General features: G+C 47.5%; 1 protein-coding gene across 3 annotated transcripts; it reads right to left on the bottom strand.

Moving 5' to 3' along the window:
• Nucleotides 1–1,179: 1,179 nt before the first annotated feature.
• Nucleotides 1,180–12,308, bottom strand: pcdh18b (protocadherin 18b). 3 transcript variants are annotated; one of them, XM_074674839.1, is made up of 4 exons: nt 9,457–12,308; nt 9,009–9,097; nt 8,626–8,795; nt 1,180–2,676 (listed from the first exon to the last, which is right to left on the bottom strand). In XM_074674839.1, exons 1-4 carry the CDS (start codon nt 11,959–11,961, stop codon nt 1,721–1,723), a joined length of 3,720 nt encoding a protein of 1,239 aa, XP_074530940.1. In that variant the 5' UTR covers nt 11,962–12,308; the 3' UTR covers nt 1,180–1,720. The 3 variants fall into 3 exon arrangements, with proteins under 3 accessions (XP_074530940.1, XP_074530942.1, XP_074530941.1); XM_074674841.1 differs by having other exon boundaries at nt 8,680–8,795; XM_074674840.1 differs by having other exon boundaries at nt 9,009–9,064.
• Between the last annotated feature and the right edge of the window lie 684 nt (nt 12,309–12,992).

Here is a 12,992-nt window from a genome sequence, read left to right as displayed (position 1 = left end):
TTTTTTTTATTTCAGTATTTTTTTTAATTTCATAATTAAATCTTTTTTTTGGTTTAGTTTTGTGGTTTGGACCCCTGTGTCTATGTTTGAGCTGTGAGCTAAATTTCCCCTGCTGCCTCTCCACTCAGCTGTTTCAGAGAGCTGCAGTGTGCTGATTTGTCCTGCAGGGGGCTCTATGTGTTCATCTGCTCTGGCTCCATGTCAGGGCTTTCTGCACTGGTGTACAGTGCACTGGGTCGACCTCTAGGTGTCACCCATTATCTAGCTGTGAGGCCAGTGGAGGAGGGAGGCATCTTTATCAGACTCCATGAAGCTCTCCTCTCCTCTCAGAGTCTGTGCTCAGCAGCTGCTTCTGTCTGCTTCAGCGGCACATTTCCCCCACATCAGATCTGATCCTTTTTGTTTCAAGAACTCCAGAGGCTGGGAGACTGCTGACATGATGCAAAGCTGCTCCGAGTATTTCTGGGGCTGGAAACAATCCCGAGCTGCATAGAGTCGTTTAGATTGTTGTGGAGTCTTCAAAGTTCTCTAATTCTGAGCAGGGGGAGTCTTATAAAGTGCAAACGAGACCCCAAGTCTGCTGATGTGCAGCTGGAGACAGTCTGCATGTTTCTCCCAGCCTCGACTGTGAGACTGTGTCAGAGGTACCGGCCAAACATTGCAGCAGAGTGCAACAAAAGAGTTATTTCAGCGAGCAGAAACTCATCTATTCAGTTTTATCTTTTTGTGTTCTTGTCCTCAAGTGTGAAAATGAAACTGTTTCCAGAGCCAAGTGGGACACTTTTAAATTTGTCTGTTTTTGTTGTCCTTGTTACCAAAAATAGTCGGTCTACCAAATTTGAAAACGGATTAAAGCAGGCACAGTACAACACCCTCCAAAAATAATCATACTGATAACACTAGCCTGACGTTACAGGAAAGAATACTGTACATAATAAAAACAGTGCGTTTATTATCACACACAGGAGCTGGTAGATACTGGATATTTGGTTTTAATCTACAAAATGTGACATAACCACAGCATTCAAATGCACCTTGAAGTCGAACTGCTTTGTGTTTTTTTAACTCTTTATTATTTTTTAATATCAATCACATTCTTAAAATTATTTCTGGAGAAAAGTTATGACAATAAATAAACAACAGAACATAAATAAATAAAGCATCAAATCAAACCACATGTATAAATATTAGTATATTATTTTTATTGTGTACGTCCCTTTCCCCACATGAATCCACAAAGACAAGTGTCCGTTTATCATTAATATACTCATGTTTACATAGAAGAGACAAAAAAAGAGTTACATTAAAAAAAGACCATTTAAATATGTAGAATGTCGATCGCATGTCAAAGTCTTGATTCAACAGTTTTGTACTCAACATGCATTCAAAATATAAAAATAGACTTCTGATTAACTTATGTACACATTTTTTTATAAATATAAATATACAAATGTATTTTTAAAATACAAAGATAAATACAGTCACATAGTGTACATTGTGTACCAAACCAGCAATTACAAACATTTTTTGGATATTTAGCATTCACAAAACACATTTATTACATTATAAATGCAACTTTAACGACAATTGCAGGTCTTTTTTTTTTTCCTCCGTACTTCAGTTTTCTCTTGGCCGCCAACACTCCCTCGGCTTTGTTTTGGAGTGAGGGAGGTGGTCATGGAGGGGGTTTAATAAATAAAGAGGGTAAGAAACAGGAAGTCTAGCTCTGCCTGACATCCTGTAAGAGTTTGTTGATCTCGGCCACCAGCTCGCTGGCGTCTACCAGCTCATGCCGACTGTCGCTGCGTTTGCCCTGAAGGTGGCACAGCACCGAGTCAAAGTCGTCCTCCTCATAGTTCTCGGGGATCTCCTCCATGGCTGGGAGCCACTTGGAGGAGGGCCCGGGTAGTGGCACAGACACCTGCACTGGAGCCGGGGAAGGCTGCACCAGAGTGGGGCTGACCAGCGCCGTGAGCAGGGGGCTGCTGTGGGGTTTGGGGGCGTGGCCACTGTTCTGGGGGCTGTTTTTGGGGGCCTGTGAGCCCTTATGGCAGCCGCTCTGGGAGCTGAGCTTGGTGCTGGGTTTCAGGGTGTGGTAGCTGCCCTGGTGGTGGCCGGACGGGCCGATGCTGCTTCCAGGGTTCTGGAAGTGAGTGTTGGCAGCCCAGGCTGCAACACCCTGCTGGTGGACGGAGGGGTTAGACTTTCCAGGGAGGTGCCCCCTCCTACGATCTAAAGATCCCGTCATGGGGACCCCCACTCCACTCAGGCTAGTCCCCTTCTGGGTCTCATTTACCTGCACATAAGAATCCAGACCCTGAGGGAGCAACCTCTGAAAGACACTGCTCATCTCTGACAGCAACGACGTGGTCCCACACAGGTCTTCATCCACAGCCCCACCCTCTCCATTCTGACCCCCTTCCTCCTCGTCGCCATCTTCGCTGCCCAGGTCCTTACCGAAGGTGGAGAAGCTCTGGTTGCGGGCGGGACCAGTGTCAGTGCAGGGCTGAGGGGTCTTTTCCTGGGAGAGGTCGGTGGGTTGGCGGGCTTCCTCCCCGGGGATGTAGAGGTTGCTGCGGTAGTCTGAGGAGGAGGATGCTGGAGAGGCCAGGGGAGGCATCCAGCACTGGTCTGAGTGACCCAGGACACGACACTCCTCTGTGCAGAGCCTCATTGCTGCAAGGACGAGAAGAAAAAGAGACATAAGCGAACAGAGAACCACCGATCATTCCTGATGCAGTAACCCTGGAGATGTAGATGTATGCTGATACGAGTGAAAGAGATGAGTCCTGTCGTCTGATTTCATTGTTCTCACTCTGGCAGCCTCCTTGGGTGCTCCTGCAGCACCGTCTCTGAAAACAAGGTGGGATTCTGCCTTTATTAGTCTGAAAGGCTCTCTGCAGGAGCCCCGGCTGCTCCAGCTCCTTCCAATCTATTTACCATCCAGAGACAATTCAGCAAGGCCGATCAATGCCTATTACCCATTCAAAATAACTCCTCCTCTAAAAGCCCTGAATTTTTCCCTTTCAAGTCTCTGTTTTCAATTTGAAATCTTCAAATAGAAAATCTCTGAAGAATAAATTAGACAAATCAAATATGCCAACTTAAAGCCTTCATTAAAGGAGCGCCGCGCTTTTCAGTCGTGCTATTGAGGGACTTCATTATCCCCTCATTAACATGAAAGGAGCATTCATAATACATCTTAGAGCAGATGAAAAGTGCGTTTGGCTGCACTGGAAGGGAGAAAACAGCACGGGGGCAGCGGCAGAGTGGAGGCCCTTCTGATGAAAGGAGGGAAATGAAAGATTTAACCCAAGTGATTTGCGAGTAAAATGAGAAGAAATGAGAAGAAAGAATACATCAGGCAAACATTTACTGAAAGCCTGCCTGTAAGACTGACTGCAGTGTCAATTCAGCTGACTTACACAGTCATGATTCATATCCAAATAAATCACTTAGTTTTTATTCAGGACTCCAGTCTACATGGCTCACTCCTTGTGGTGGGTTTGTTTATTTGAGAGCTTTTCTTTTATCAAATTTTGTCTTTTTTAAACCCGATAAGACATAGTCAGGGCTGTGTTATCCACAGAGCGGAGGGAGAGGCAACCAGTGCTGGCAGACAGATTTAGACGAGGCTGAGGACACACTTAAAAGGACTCTCCAACCCTTTCTTTGCAAGTTTCTCTAAGTTTGAGCAGAGGAAAGTGAAAACAAGCCGTCCTGAGAATTAGAGCTTGTAGTAAATGGAAAATGTCTGGAGGCTGGGCTTGACAAAGTATGTCTCATTGTTTATCCCATGAAAAGAATTCATTAAACGCATTAGAAAGCTGGAGCAGCCAAGAATATTTCCATGAGTTGTGTGTGTTGTTTCTGGCGTTGAATCATGATTTATTTGATCTGTGTCTTAGCAGCATGTCGAGCCAAAGACAACTTTCCACTTCTGTGGACAGTAAAGTCCTGACTGCCAGAGGAGGAAGAAGCAGAAGCTGATTCATTCTGCGGTTTTAGTTTCTTGTTTGTCTTCAAACTCAAAGCTCAGCTTACTCTTCCCATACCTGTCCTATCAGTGGCTCCACCAAGTGGTTCAGTATGGAGCAGTACAGTTTGGTACGGGTCAGATGAGTAAAGCCTGATCCTGTTTGTATTTCTGCAGCCAACCACATGCTGCTAGCTGCGTCAGCTATGTAACAGTGTGACAGCACAGCAGCGTGACACAGTGAGCCCCACCAATGAATTATTAAGAAGAAAAACACAACGCAGTTTTGTTTGGACAGCAGTTTCACTCTTTTGCTGACGCCATTTTCTAAACAAAAAGAAAGTTCTCTTCAAGAATTCGACTGGAGATCTAATCACGGCAGGGTGATGTCTGGTTCTTTATAACCGCAGTGTTTCTAGCTCCACTGTCTGGGGTCAGCTTGGTTTGTCTGGTGCCCCAACAGAAGGGTGCTTAAAAGTGGGATGGTTATTTGGGGACCTGTTCTGGTTTTAGTCAAAAGCCACATTTTCAGCAGGTGGTCTGGTATGGATCAGTACAGTTTGGTACAGGTTGGATCAATCCTGTTTGCGTTTCTACAATCAACTGTGCTCTTCTTGGTATGATGATAAATCCAACAAAGACCTGTTTGTTGAGGCCTTTACCAAACAAAAAGAAAGTTCTTTTTAGGAGGTCGACTGGAGATTTAACCATGGCAGGGTTATGTGTTGTTCTCTATTACCCCTGCAGTGTTTCTAGCTCCACTGTCTGGGGTCGGATCAGTTTGGTCTGGCACTCCAGCAAAAGGGGACCAAAAGGGGGGACAGAACAGGTCAGGAATTGGGGACCTGTCCTGCGCGCCATACCGAAAGGAACAGAGCAGAACTGCTTGGTGGAAACTGGGCTTAACTCTCCTCCTCATGAGGACCCATAAAGCTCCTTGCAGGTAAACAAACAGACTTTGACATCTAAAACTGAAAGAGTCCTAGTTGTACACTCCAAGTCTTCCTCCAGTCTGCCTGCAGGTGAAAGCACTGTTTACTCCTCATTCATTATGCACAAAGAACTGGGTCAGGCTCGACAGGGAGAATATTTTTAACTAAAGTTATCAGAGACAAACTGTGCTCAGCACTCTGAGAGCTTGAGAGGTCAAAGCATCTCAGATGAAGACAAGTTTGACACCATTTCTTTGTTGTAGTTCCAGCATGTCCAGTACATCCTGATCCCCTGTGCTTTATCCCTCAGAGATCTGTCAAAGTTTGGACCTGACCTGATGTGGGAGCTGACTGATGTGTTCAGCTTATATCACAGGTAAACGAGAAGAGGGATGACTTCAGTGAAGCAGTTTGAAAGTCCAGCCACGTCTTTGTCTCCTCACTAATGATAAGACAACTTCAGTAACACAGGCAGAGTGTGAATGTAAGACAGAAACAGCAGCACACAGCCCGTCAGTGAGTCCACATGTCATCAGACGTTTGTCTCAGGGGCTGGATAGCTGGATGGCAGCTCCCCCTCTTAATTCCAGTCATTCAGATAAGCCAGACTAAACACATCCTGGCTCTGAATGTTCTGTAATACTCAACATGGGACTGATAATAATCCTCTAATCTCACACTCACAGAGAAAGGGAATAAGTGTATTTACCAGAGCTCTGCATATCCTCCCAGAGACAAAAACAGAAACTCTGAGTAAATGTCAGACAGTTCCACTAATTTTGCTGTTTCAGAGAATTCAAGCATTTCAAAGGGTTTATTTGAGTGTGCGACAATTCAAGCCCGGAGCTGCTTTCCCAGATAAACGCTGTAAAATCTTCTGCATCTAGATGAGCTGCAAACAAAGACTTTCTACCTTCGTCTCCCCCCTGAGCAGGGGAGGGCTACCATTTTCAGCCATAATGACAGGGCAGCGACTAAACGCTGCTCCAAATCATCCTCGCTGCAGTGGACACGGGGGCGGGAGGCGGGCGAACGTACAGAAGGAGAAAGGTGAGCTTTGAGATGTAATTATGCTCTTCAGGACCTAATCATGAGCGCAACTCTGCGCTGACTCCATAGCAACTGTTCGTCACATGGCAATTAAATGCTTCCTTTTCATCAGAAGAGCAGAAGGGCTTCAGTTCGGATGGCTGAAAGTGAAGGCTTGAAGGTGGGGAAAGGAGAGTGACTAACGAGCAGAGCTCCCCCACAAAGCTAGGAAGCGCGGGAGAGAGGAGGGGCGGCAGTGAGGAGGTGTTAGTGATGAGATTGTCTGCCCGTCTGGGTCGACTTTAATTGGGATGTAGCTCAAATGCAGAGTCGAGTGATGGCTGTGTGTGGGAAGCTGGCTGAGGAAAGAAGCGGGGAGCTCTGGGAGGAGAGGGACGGCGTGATGAAGGAAGCTGCTGCAGCTTCACAACCTGTGCAGCGTTAACTAAGACAGGCTGAGTTTTACAGAGAGTATGACCAAGTCTCTCCAGCTCAACTAGTCTCTGAAAGCTGCCAGAGGTGTACTGCTAGGTGGGAAAATATTTTGAGTCTGTGAGGTCAATCAGCGTGCAACAGCTGCTCAGAGTTCTTAGTTGTTAAGTAGATTTAGGAGAGAAGGGCTGCTGCATGCAGGGGGCAGAGAAGGGATGGACCTGTGGAGTTTCTTCAAACATTTAAGGGATACAAAGGTGACATGACAGAGCATCATTCACAAACCTGCAAGACTGATGCACATGCAGCTGCTTGGATTGCAGAAAAGTCATGCATGTTGTGCTCATGTGTGGCTGATAAACAGGGAAAGATGTACTTTCTGCATCAAACCCAGGGATTCTCTAACTTTGCATCCATAGCTACTTCAGCAGGCATCAGAAGCACCAGGCAATTAATCAAACCCTCATACAGAGATGGCATATAGACACTGATGGAACACCTGCACCAAACTAACCTTACACTGTAAAATGTGAGAAGTTGAGTGTACATAAAACTGGGAAACTGATTCCACTAAAAAATGTTAATATAACAAACAGTATTAGGTTAAGTTTACTTTACATCTATATTGAGACTAGGCAACTACAATGACTTGATCTAAACTACTGTTGTAACTGTGAGTGAGGAGGGAGTGCAGGGTATGAGATATGGAGACTCTGCTCTGAATTAAGATTTTGTTCTGTCGAATTTCAACTAAATTCCTTTTACACTTCATTTTAAAATTAGCCAAAACAAGCTGTTTCCAGCAGTGGATATCGAAGGCAAAAAATCTTGTGTTGAGTAAGTCCTCCTCACCAGTAGTTGCTGCTACTTGCTGCAGTTTAACACCAAGGCAAATATGTTCCAGGTCCCGTTCGGACAACATGAATGAACCAGGGAGAGTTAACAGTTAAAATGTTTTATTTTGCACTTCAGCTTATTAAAAAAAAAAAAAAAAAACTAAATTCTGACACTTGTTGGTTTTATTTTGCTCTTTCGTCAGTTTATTAAAAAAAATCATAAACTCAGAGAGAGTTTCCTGTGTTTCATTTTGGACATGATGTCAGAGTGACTGTGCTGTCTCTGATCAAAATGATCCATCACTGTTAATTGACACTTCATGTATTAAAAGTACTAGTGGTACTGATGCTCTGAGGGATGCTTGTTTTGGTATCGGTCTGAAAAAGAGTGGTATCGAACATCCCTTAAACACTGAAAAAATTAATAGGTACAAAGTCTGTGCCACGAGGCACAGAACGCGGGGCCGTGCTGTGAAGCATAGACCAAAAATATTGTCTCCTGGGAGACAACATCACGATGTACAGTAGACTCTCATATCCACTGTGTTTCCTCCTCACTCACGGTTACTTAAGTCATGAAATGAGGGCTGACATGTAAAAGACTTTGGAGAACTTCTCAAGAGACCCTGAATATTTATTTTCTTCCAATTTTTTTAAATGCATTTTCCAGAAACTTCTCTGTTCTGCTCTACTGCACGAGCTCTATGTTCACTCAGTAACATTAGTCCAGTTTGATCAAATGAACTTAGCTTGAAACCTCCGTAAAGAAAAATGAGAACATACTCACATTACAGACAAGTAAAGTATACTATAAGTATTTCAGCAGGCAAAGCTATAACCTTTAGACTGTACATGTATCATATCACATGACAGAACTGCACAAACACAAAAATTATTATCATAAAAAGTGCAGAGTCCAGGCGTTAGTCATTGTCTTGGCTGAGAATAATCTGAGCACAGCACTGAAATCCGTCCCAGCCTGTGATCATTATATGACCTCTAGAGGGGGTTGCTACCCCAAGGTTGAGAAAGCTTGGAGCTTCTGTCCAGTGTTTGGTGATCATATCATCAACAGACAATTCAGATGGCTTGTTCCTACATCTAAGACGTTCTGATACCTGCCTTTGTTATTATTACTGGATTTGAAGGTGTTCTTGAGACGTCACCTTGGGATCTGTAAGCTTGTTGTTAGTGTTATCTGTTTCCTGACTCCTTTGTGCTGCTTTGGCAGACCAATCAGTGGCTCATCTGTAGTTTATCTGATAAAGTAAAAGCTTTTCTGTTTCTAATGAATGATGGGTTGTTAAATTTCTGCATCTTGATTCAGATCTAGATGACGAAGACACAGAGTGCTGGGATATGAAGGGAGATAAAGGGAGGGGGTTGTGGGGTGTAGTGGATGGGGGGGCCAGGGGTGTACCTGCATGCGATCTGTGCTGGCCATCAGGAGCATATATCTCAGTAAAGCCCTCACCAAGGAGCCGGTCCATGGGGGACTCCCTGCCAGGCTCGTAGTCGCTGTCCCCGGCTTCACTGTCTCCACGGCCGCTGTCCTTCAGACTGAACTTGTCCATCTCGTTCAGGGCGTACCTTTGCACAGAGCATCACAGACAGGTGTTAAAGATGTCTGACTCACAGTGATATCATTACATGGAGACCACAGTGTGGGGCACTGAGAGGCAGAGAGCGCTCTGCAGGACAGGTTTTACATCAAATTATGCAAGTGTAATGAGTTTGACTCTGAACCACACAGCTTCCAGGTTGTGAGGTAAAAACGGTTTACAAAAGACTGGTGTGCAGTACCTGTAGCTCCGGGTGTATTTGTTGCCTCTGAAGCTGGGTCGTGGCTGGTACTGGCCCTGATGGAGCATGGACAGAAGCTGTGAGACTTGCTACAATCCCAAGAGAAACAAAAGGAGGACAAAAAAAAGAGAAAAGGGACAAAAATAAAAGAAAAAATGAAGAGGGGAAATGAATGGAGTCACACAAGCAAGGCCACAAGACAATGTTTGGGGGGAGGGGTGGAGGGAGGCAGCATGACTGTGATTTGCTACTGAATGTGATGGTCAACAAAAATACGACACAAAGGGCTGAAGGCAACAGAATATGGGAGCGGGGATAAATCCAGAACAAATACTGAATATACGGCTGATCAAATGTGGGCGTGAGTATCACACCTGGTTTATCTTTTCATTTTAAGACATCAAGAAATATTTCCAAAGAAACTCTGGACGTTAAATCTCTGTCTTACCTCTACAGGCGGCGTGGCGTGAGCCAGCTCCAAGGCAAAGTTCTCTGCCACGTGATTGGAAGAGATGGTGACCAGGCTGTTCAGGGACTGTCGACTATGATGGCTCTGCCTGCTCCCCAGGGTGCCCCCCCTCTCAGGCGTAGGGGAGGCCGAGGGGGAGCGTGGGTGAGCTCTGACAGGCAAGGTTCCGTTGACAGTGGGGACCAGGGTGATGTCGGCCTTGTGGATCTGCCTGGCGGGCTTCTTGGGGTGGTTCTGGTAGCTGCTCTCTGCCACACGGCAGTTGTAGTTGTGCCTGGGGTCTTTTTTCTCCCGGTTGCAGCGGGCGGTGGCAAACATTACCATGACGACGAGCAGCAGGGCACAAACAGCGCCCAGAGAGATGATGACGATGAGGGAGAGGTCAAGCGGAGCCTGGCTGGAGCCGGTGGGGTAGAGAGGAGGGAGGATGTCCATGGTCTCCTGCAGGGAGAGCCTGAGGAGGGCCCCCGTGGACAGCCGGCTGGTGCCTCTGTCCGTCACCTCCACCTTGATCTCCATCACGTCCCTCGGAGCCTGCTCCAGGCTGGCGTTGGTTCTGAGCTCACATCGCCGAGCATCCATCACAAACAGTCCGTCCTCATTGCCGCCGGTGATGGCACAGCTCACCTCACCGTTGGCGCCGGCGTCCCTGTCTGTCACTTTGAGCGTGGTGACCAGCTGACCGGGTGACGCATACTTCCACACGGGAAGCTCGGCAGTGTGATTCCGCAGGGAGGGGGAGTGGATGATGGGGGGGTTGTCATTCTCATCCAGAACCGTAAGCAGGACGGTGGTGTTGGTGGACAGCGCAGGGTTTCCCCCGTCACGTGCCTGAATGGTGAAGGCAATACGGCTGACATCTTCATGGTCAAAGCTGCGCAAGGCATAGATGGCGCCGTTGGAAGGGTCAATAGTGACGTAGGTGGAGATGGGGCTCCCTTGGACCAAAGTATCTATGATGTTGTAGGTGACCTGGCCGTTGGTGCCCAGGTCTGGATCAGAGGCCACCACGGTCATCAGGTAGGCTCCAGGTGAGTTGTTCTCCGACTTAAACACCTCGTATCGGCTTTTCTCAAAACTGGGAGGGTTGTCGTTTTCATCCAGCACCTGAACGGTGAAGTGTTTGATGGTGGAGAGGCTGGGGGAGCCCCGGTCCTCAGCTATGACTGTCAGACTGTACTCAGACCTCTTTTCCCTGTCCAAGGACACATTGGTGAGGATCATGTAGTTCTTCTCATGGGTCTTCTGCAGTCTGAAGTGTCCGTGTCCGTGCAGCCTGCACACCACCTCGCCATTGAGCCCTGTGTCACTGTCATCAACACGAACCAGAGCGATGAAGGTGTCCACAGGGGCCCCCTCTGAAATGTAGGCCACCTCCTCTTTGCCGGGCGTCATCAAATTGATGTTTATCTCAGGTTTGTTGTCGTTTACGTCCACCACCTTCACCACAATTTTGCAAAGTCCTGGGATGGAGTTAGGGCCCAAATCCTGAGCCTGAACATCCAGCTCGTAGGAGGCCGTGGCCTCGTAGTCCACTTTTTTAATCAGAGTAATGTGGCCGTTTTCTGGGTTTATCTTAAATGTTTCCAGGATCTTTGGTGAGACATGGCTGCTGAAAGAGTAGACTATTTTCCCATTAGTGCCCTCGTCTGGATCAGTGGCGTTTAAATCAATGATAAGAGTCCCAAGGGGGGAGTTTTCCTGCAGATTGATGATATAAGCCTGCTCGTCAAATGCTGGGCTGTTATCGTTGGAATCCGAGATGCTGATCTTGAGCAGAGTGGAGCCAGACTTTGGGGGAACTCCGTTATCCGAGGCTGTGAGCTGCAGCTGGTAGCTGGACTGCACCTCTCGGTCCAGCTCCCTCATTACCACCAGCTCTGCGTACTTGGCTCCGTCCGTGCGCGTCCTCACGTCGATCTTAAAGAAGTTGTTGGGTGTCAGGGAGTACGTGTGCAGGGAATTCTCCCCCACGTCCGCATCCACGGCGCCGTCCAGCGGGATGCGCGTCCCCACGGATGCGCTCTCGGAGATCTCAATGGGCACGATGGCGCGGGAGAAGTGCGGAGAGTTGTCGTTGATGTCCAGTACTTCTACCTCCACATGGAACAGCTGCAGGTACTCCGTCGGGAGAGTGACCACATCGAATTCAATCGAGCAGTTCAAGTTTTTCTCACAAAGCTTCTCGCGGTCGATTTTGGTGCCAATGCTGATCTCACCGTCCTCCTCCCGGACGGACAAAAACGGAGTGCTCCCTCGCTGCATAGCGCGGAACCGAAAGGTCAGAGAAGTCGGTAGTTTGGACAAAACCCCGGATACATCCTCTCTTAGCCGTGCAATAACAGTGCCCACTTTCTGCTCCTCGTAAACTTTGTATTTCAAAGTCTTACCAGAAGCGCCGTGAACGAGCGCAGCCAGGAGCAGGACTCTGAGTAGTGCCGAAGTGAATAGATTTCCTTTGGTCTGGATCATTTTCGCCCCCATCTTCTGCGCGCACACTGTGGCGATTACTTCCACAGAGGGTGAAAACTGGGAGTAAGACTTCGTGTCCTCCTTAGACGTCTGGCATGTTCAATCCTCCTCTGCTGCTCGCTGCTCCGCAAAGAAAACTCCGCAAAGGGTGACAAAATCAAAGAATAAAAAATGTGAAATAAAAGAAAATCAACTCTGTTTTTATCAACAGAGAGATTCTCACACATCAACAGAGCGCGGCACCCTCCTCGTCGACAGATCTGTTGCATATATCGACATATGCCCGTCGCCTCATGTGTGTGCGCCTCTGAGTGAGTGAGGGTGAATGTCTGGGCGAAGAATAGGCGCAGCTTTCTCCTGGTCTGTGTGTGTGAGAGTGAGTGAGCGAGAGAGTGAGGGAGAGAGGGCGAAGAGGGAGGAGGGAGTGTGTGTGTGTGGGGGTGTGTGTGCGCGCCCTGCTCCGTGCGCTCTGCTCCAGCCCCTCTCTTCACCCGCCCCTCACCCAAACTGCGTCTCTTTTCCACACAAAAAACACCCCCCTCTCCCTCGCCCCATCTCTTCCTAAATCACCAGAATGGCCTCCTTCAAGTAGCACAGGAGGGACTATTGATGGTAGCCCCGTCCTCCCCCTTTTCCTCCCTCCCTCACCGGCTCGGAGGACACCCTGGCATTAAAAGTGTGCCACAACAATCGGCCAGAGGAGGAATTATTCTGGGCTCAGACACGAAAACACAGGCGCACACTGACCCGCGGCAGACTTACATTGTTATGGTTTCAATTCACAACGTGTGCCAACTCGGCTCTTTTGTCATGTGTGCGTAAAGTTGTGGCTGTCAGAATACCAACCCACGAAGAAAACATGCGATGACGAGCGCAAAACACTTCCTGTAAAATCATCTCATGAGCACATCTCATCATCTGTGCGAGCTTTTGTTGTCAGTTTGTTTTGGAGGCTTATAGTGAAGCTGGCATCTAACTTATCCGCTCTCTGTGCGCACTGGGCGCACGCTGCGTGACATTTTGGCGAGTTAAACCCTACACCC

This window comes from Halichoeres trimaculatus, unplaced genomic scaffold (assembly GCF_033239565.1).
Source record: "Halichoeres trimaculatus isolate MK-OKI-2021-1 unplaced genomic scaffold, fHalTri1.1 fHalTri1_scaffold_7, whole genome shotgun sequence".
NCBI classification, from domain to species: domain Eukaryota; kingdom Metazoa; phylum Chordata; class Actinopteri; order Labriformes; family Labridae; genus Halichoeres; species Halichoeres trimaculatus.
The sequence above is the reverse complement of the archived record's forward strand: the minus strand, read 5'-3'. Positions and strand labels throughout refer to the sequence as shown.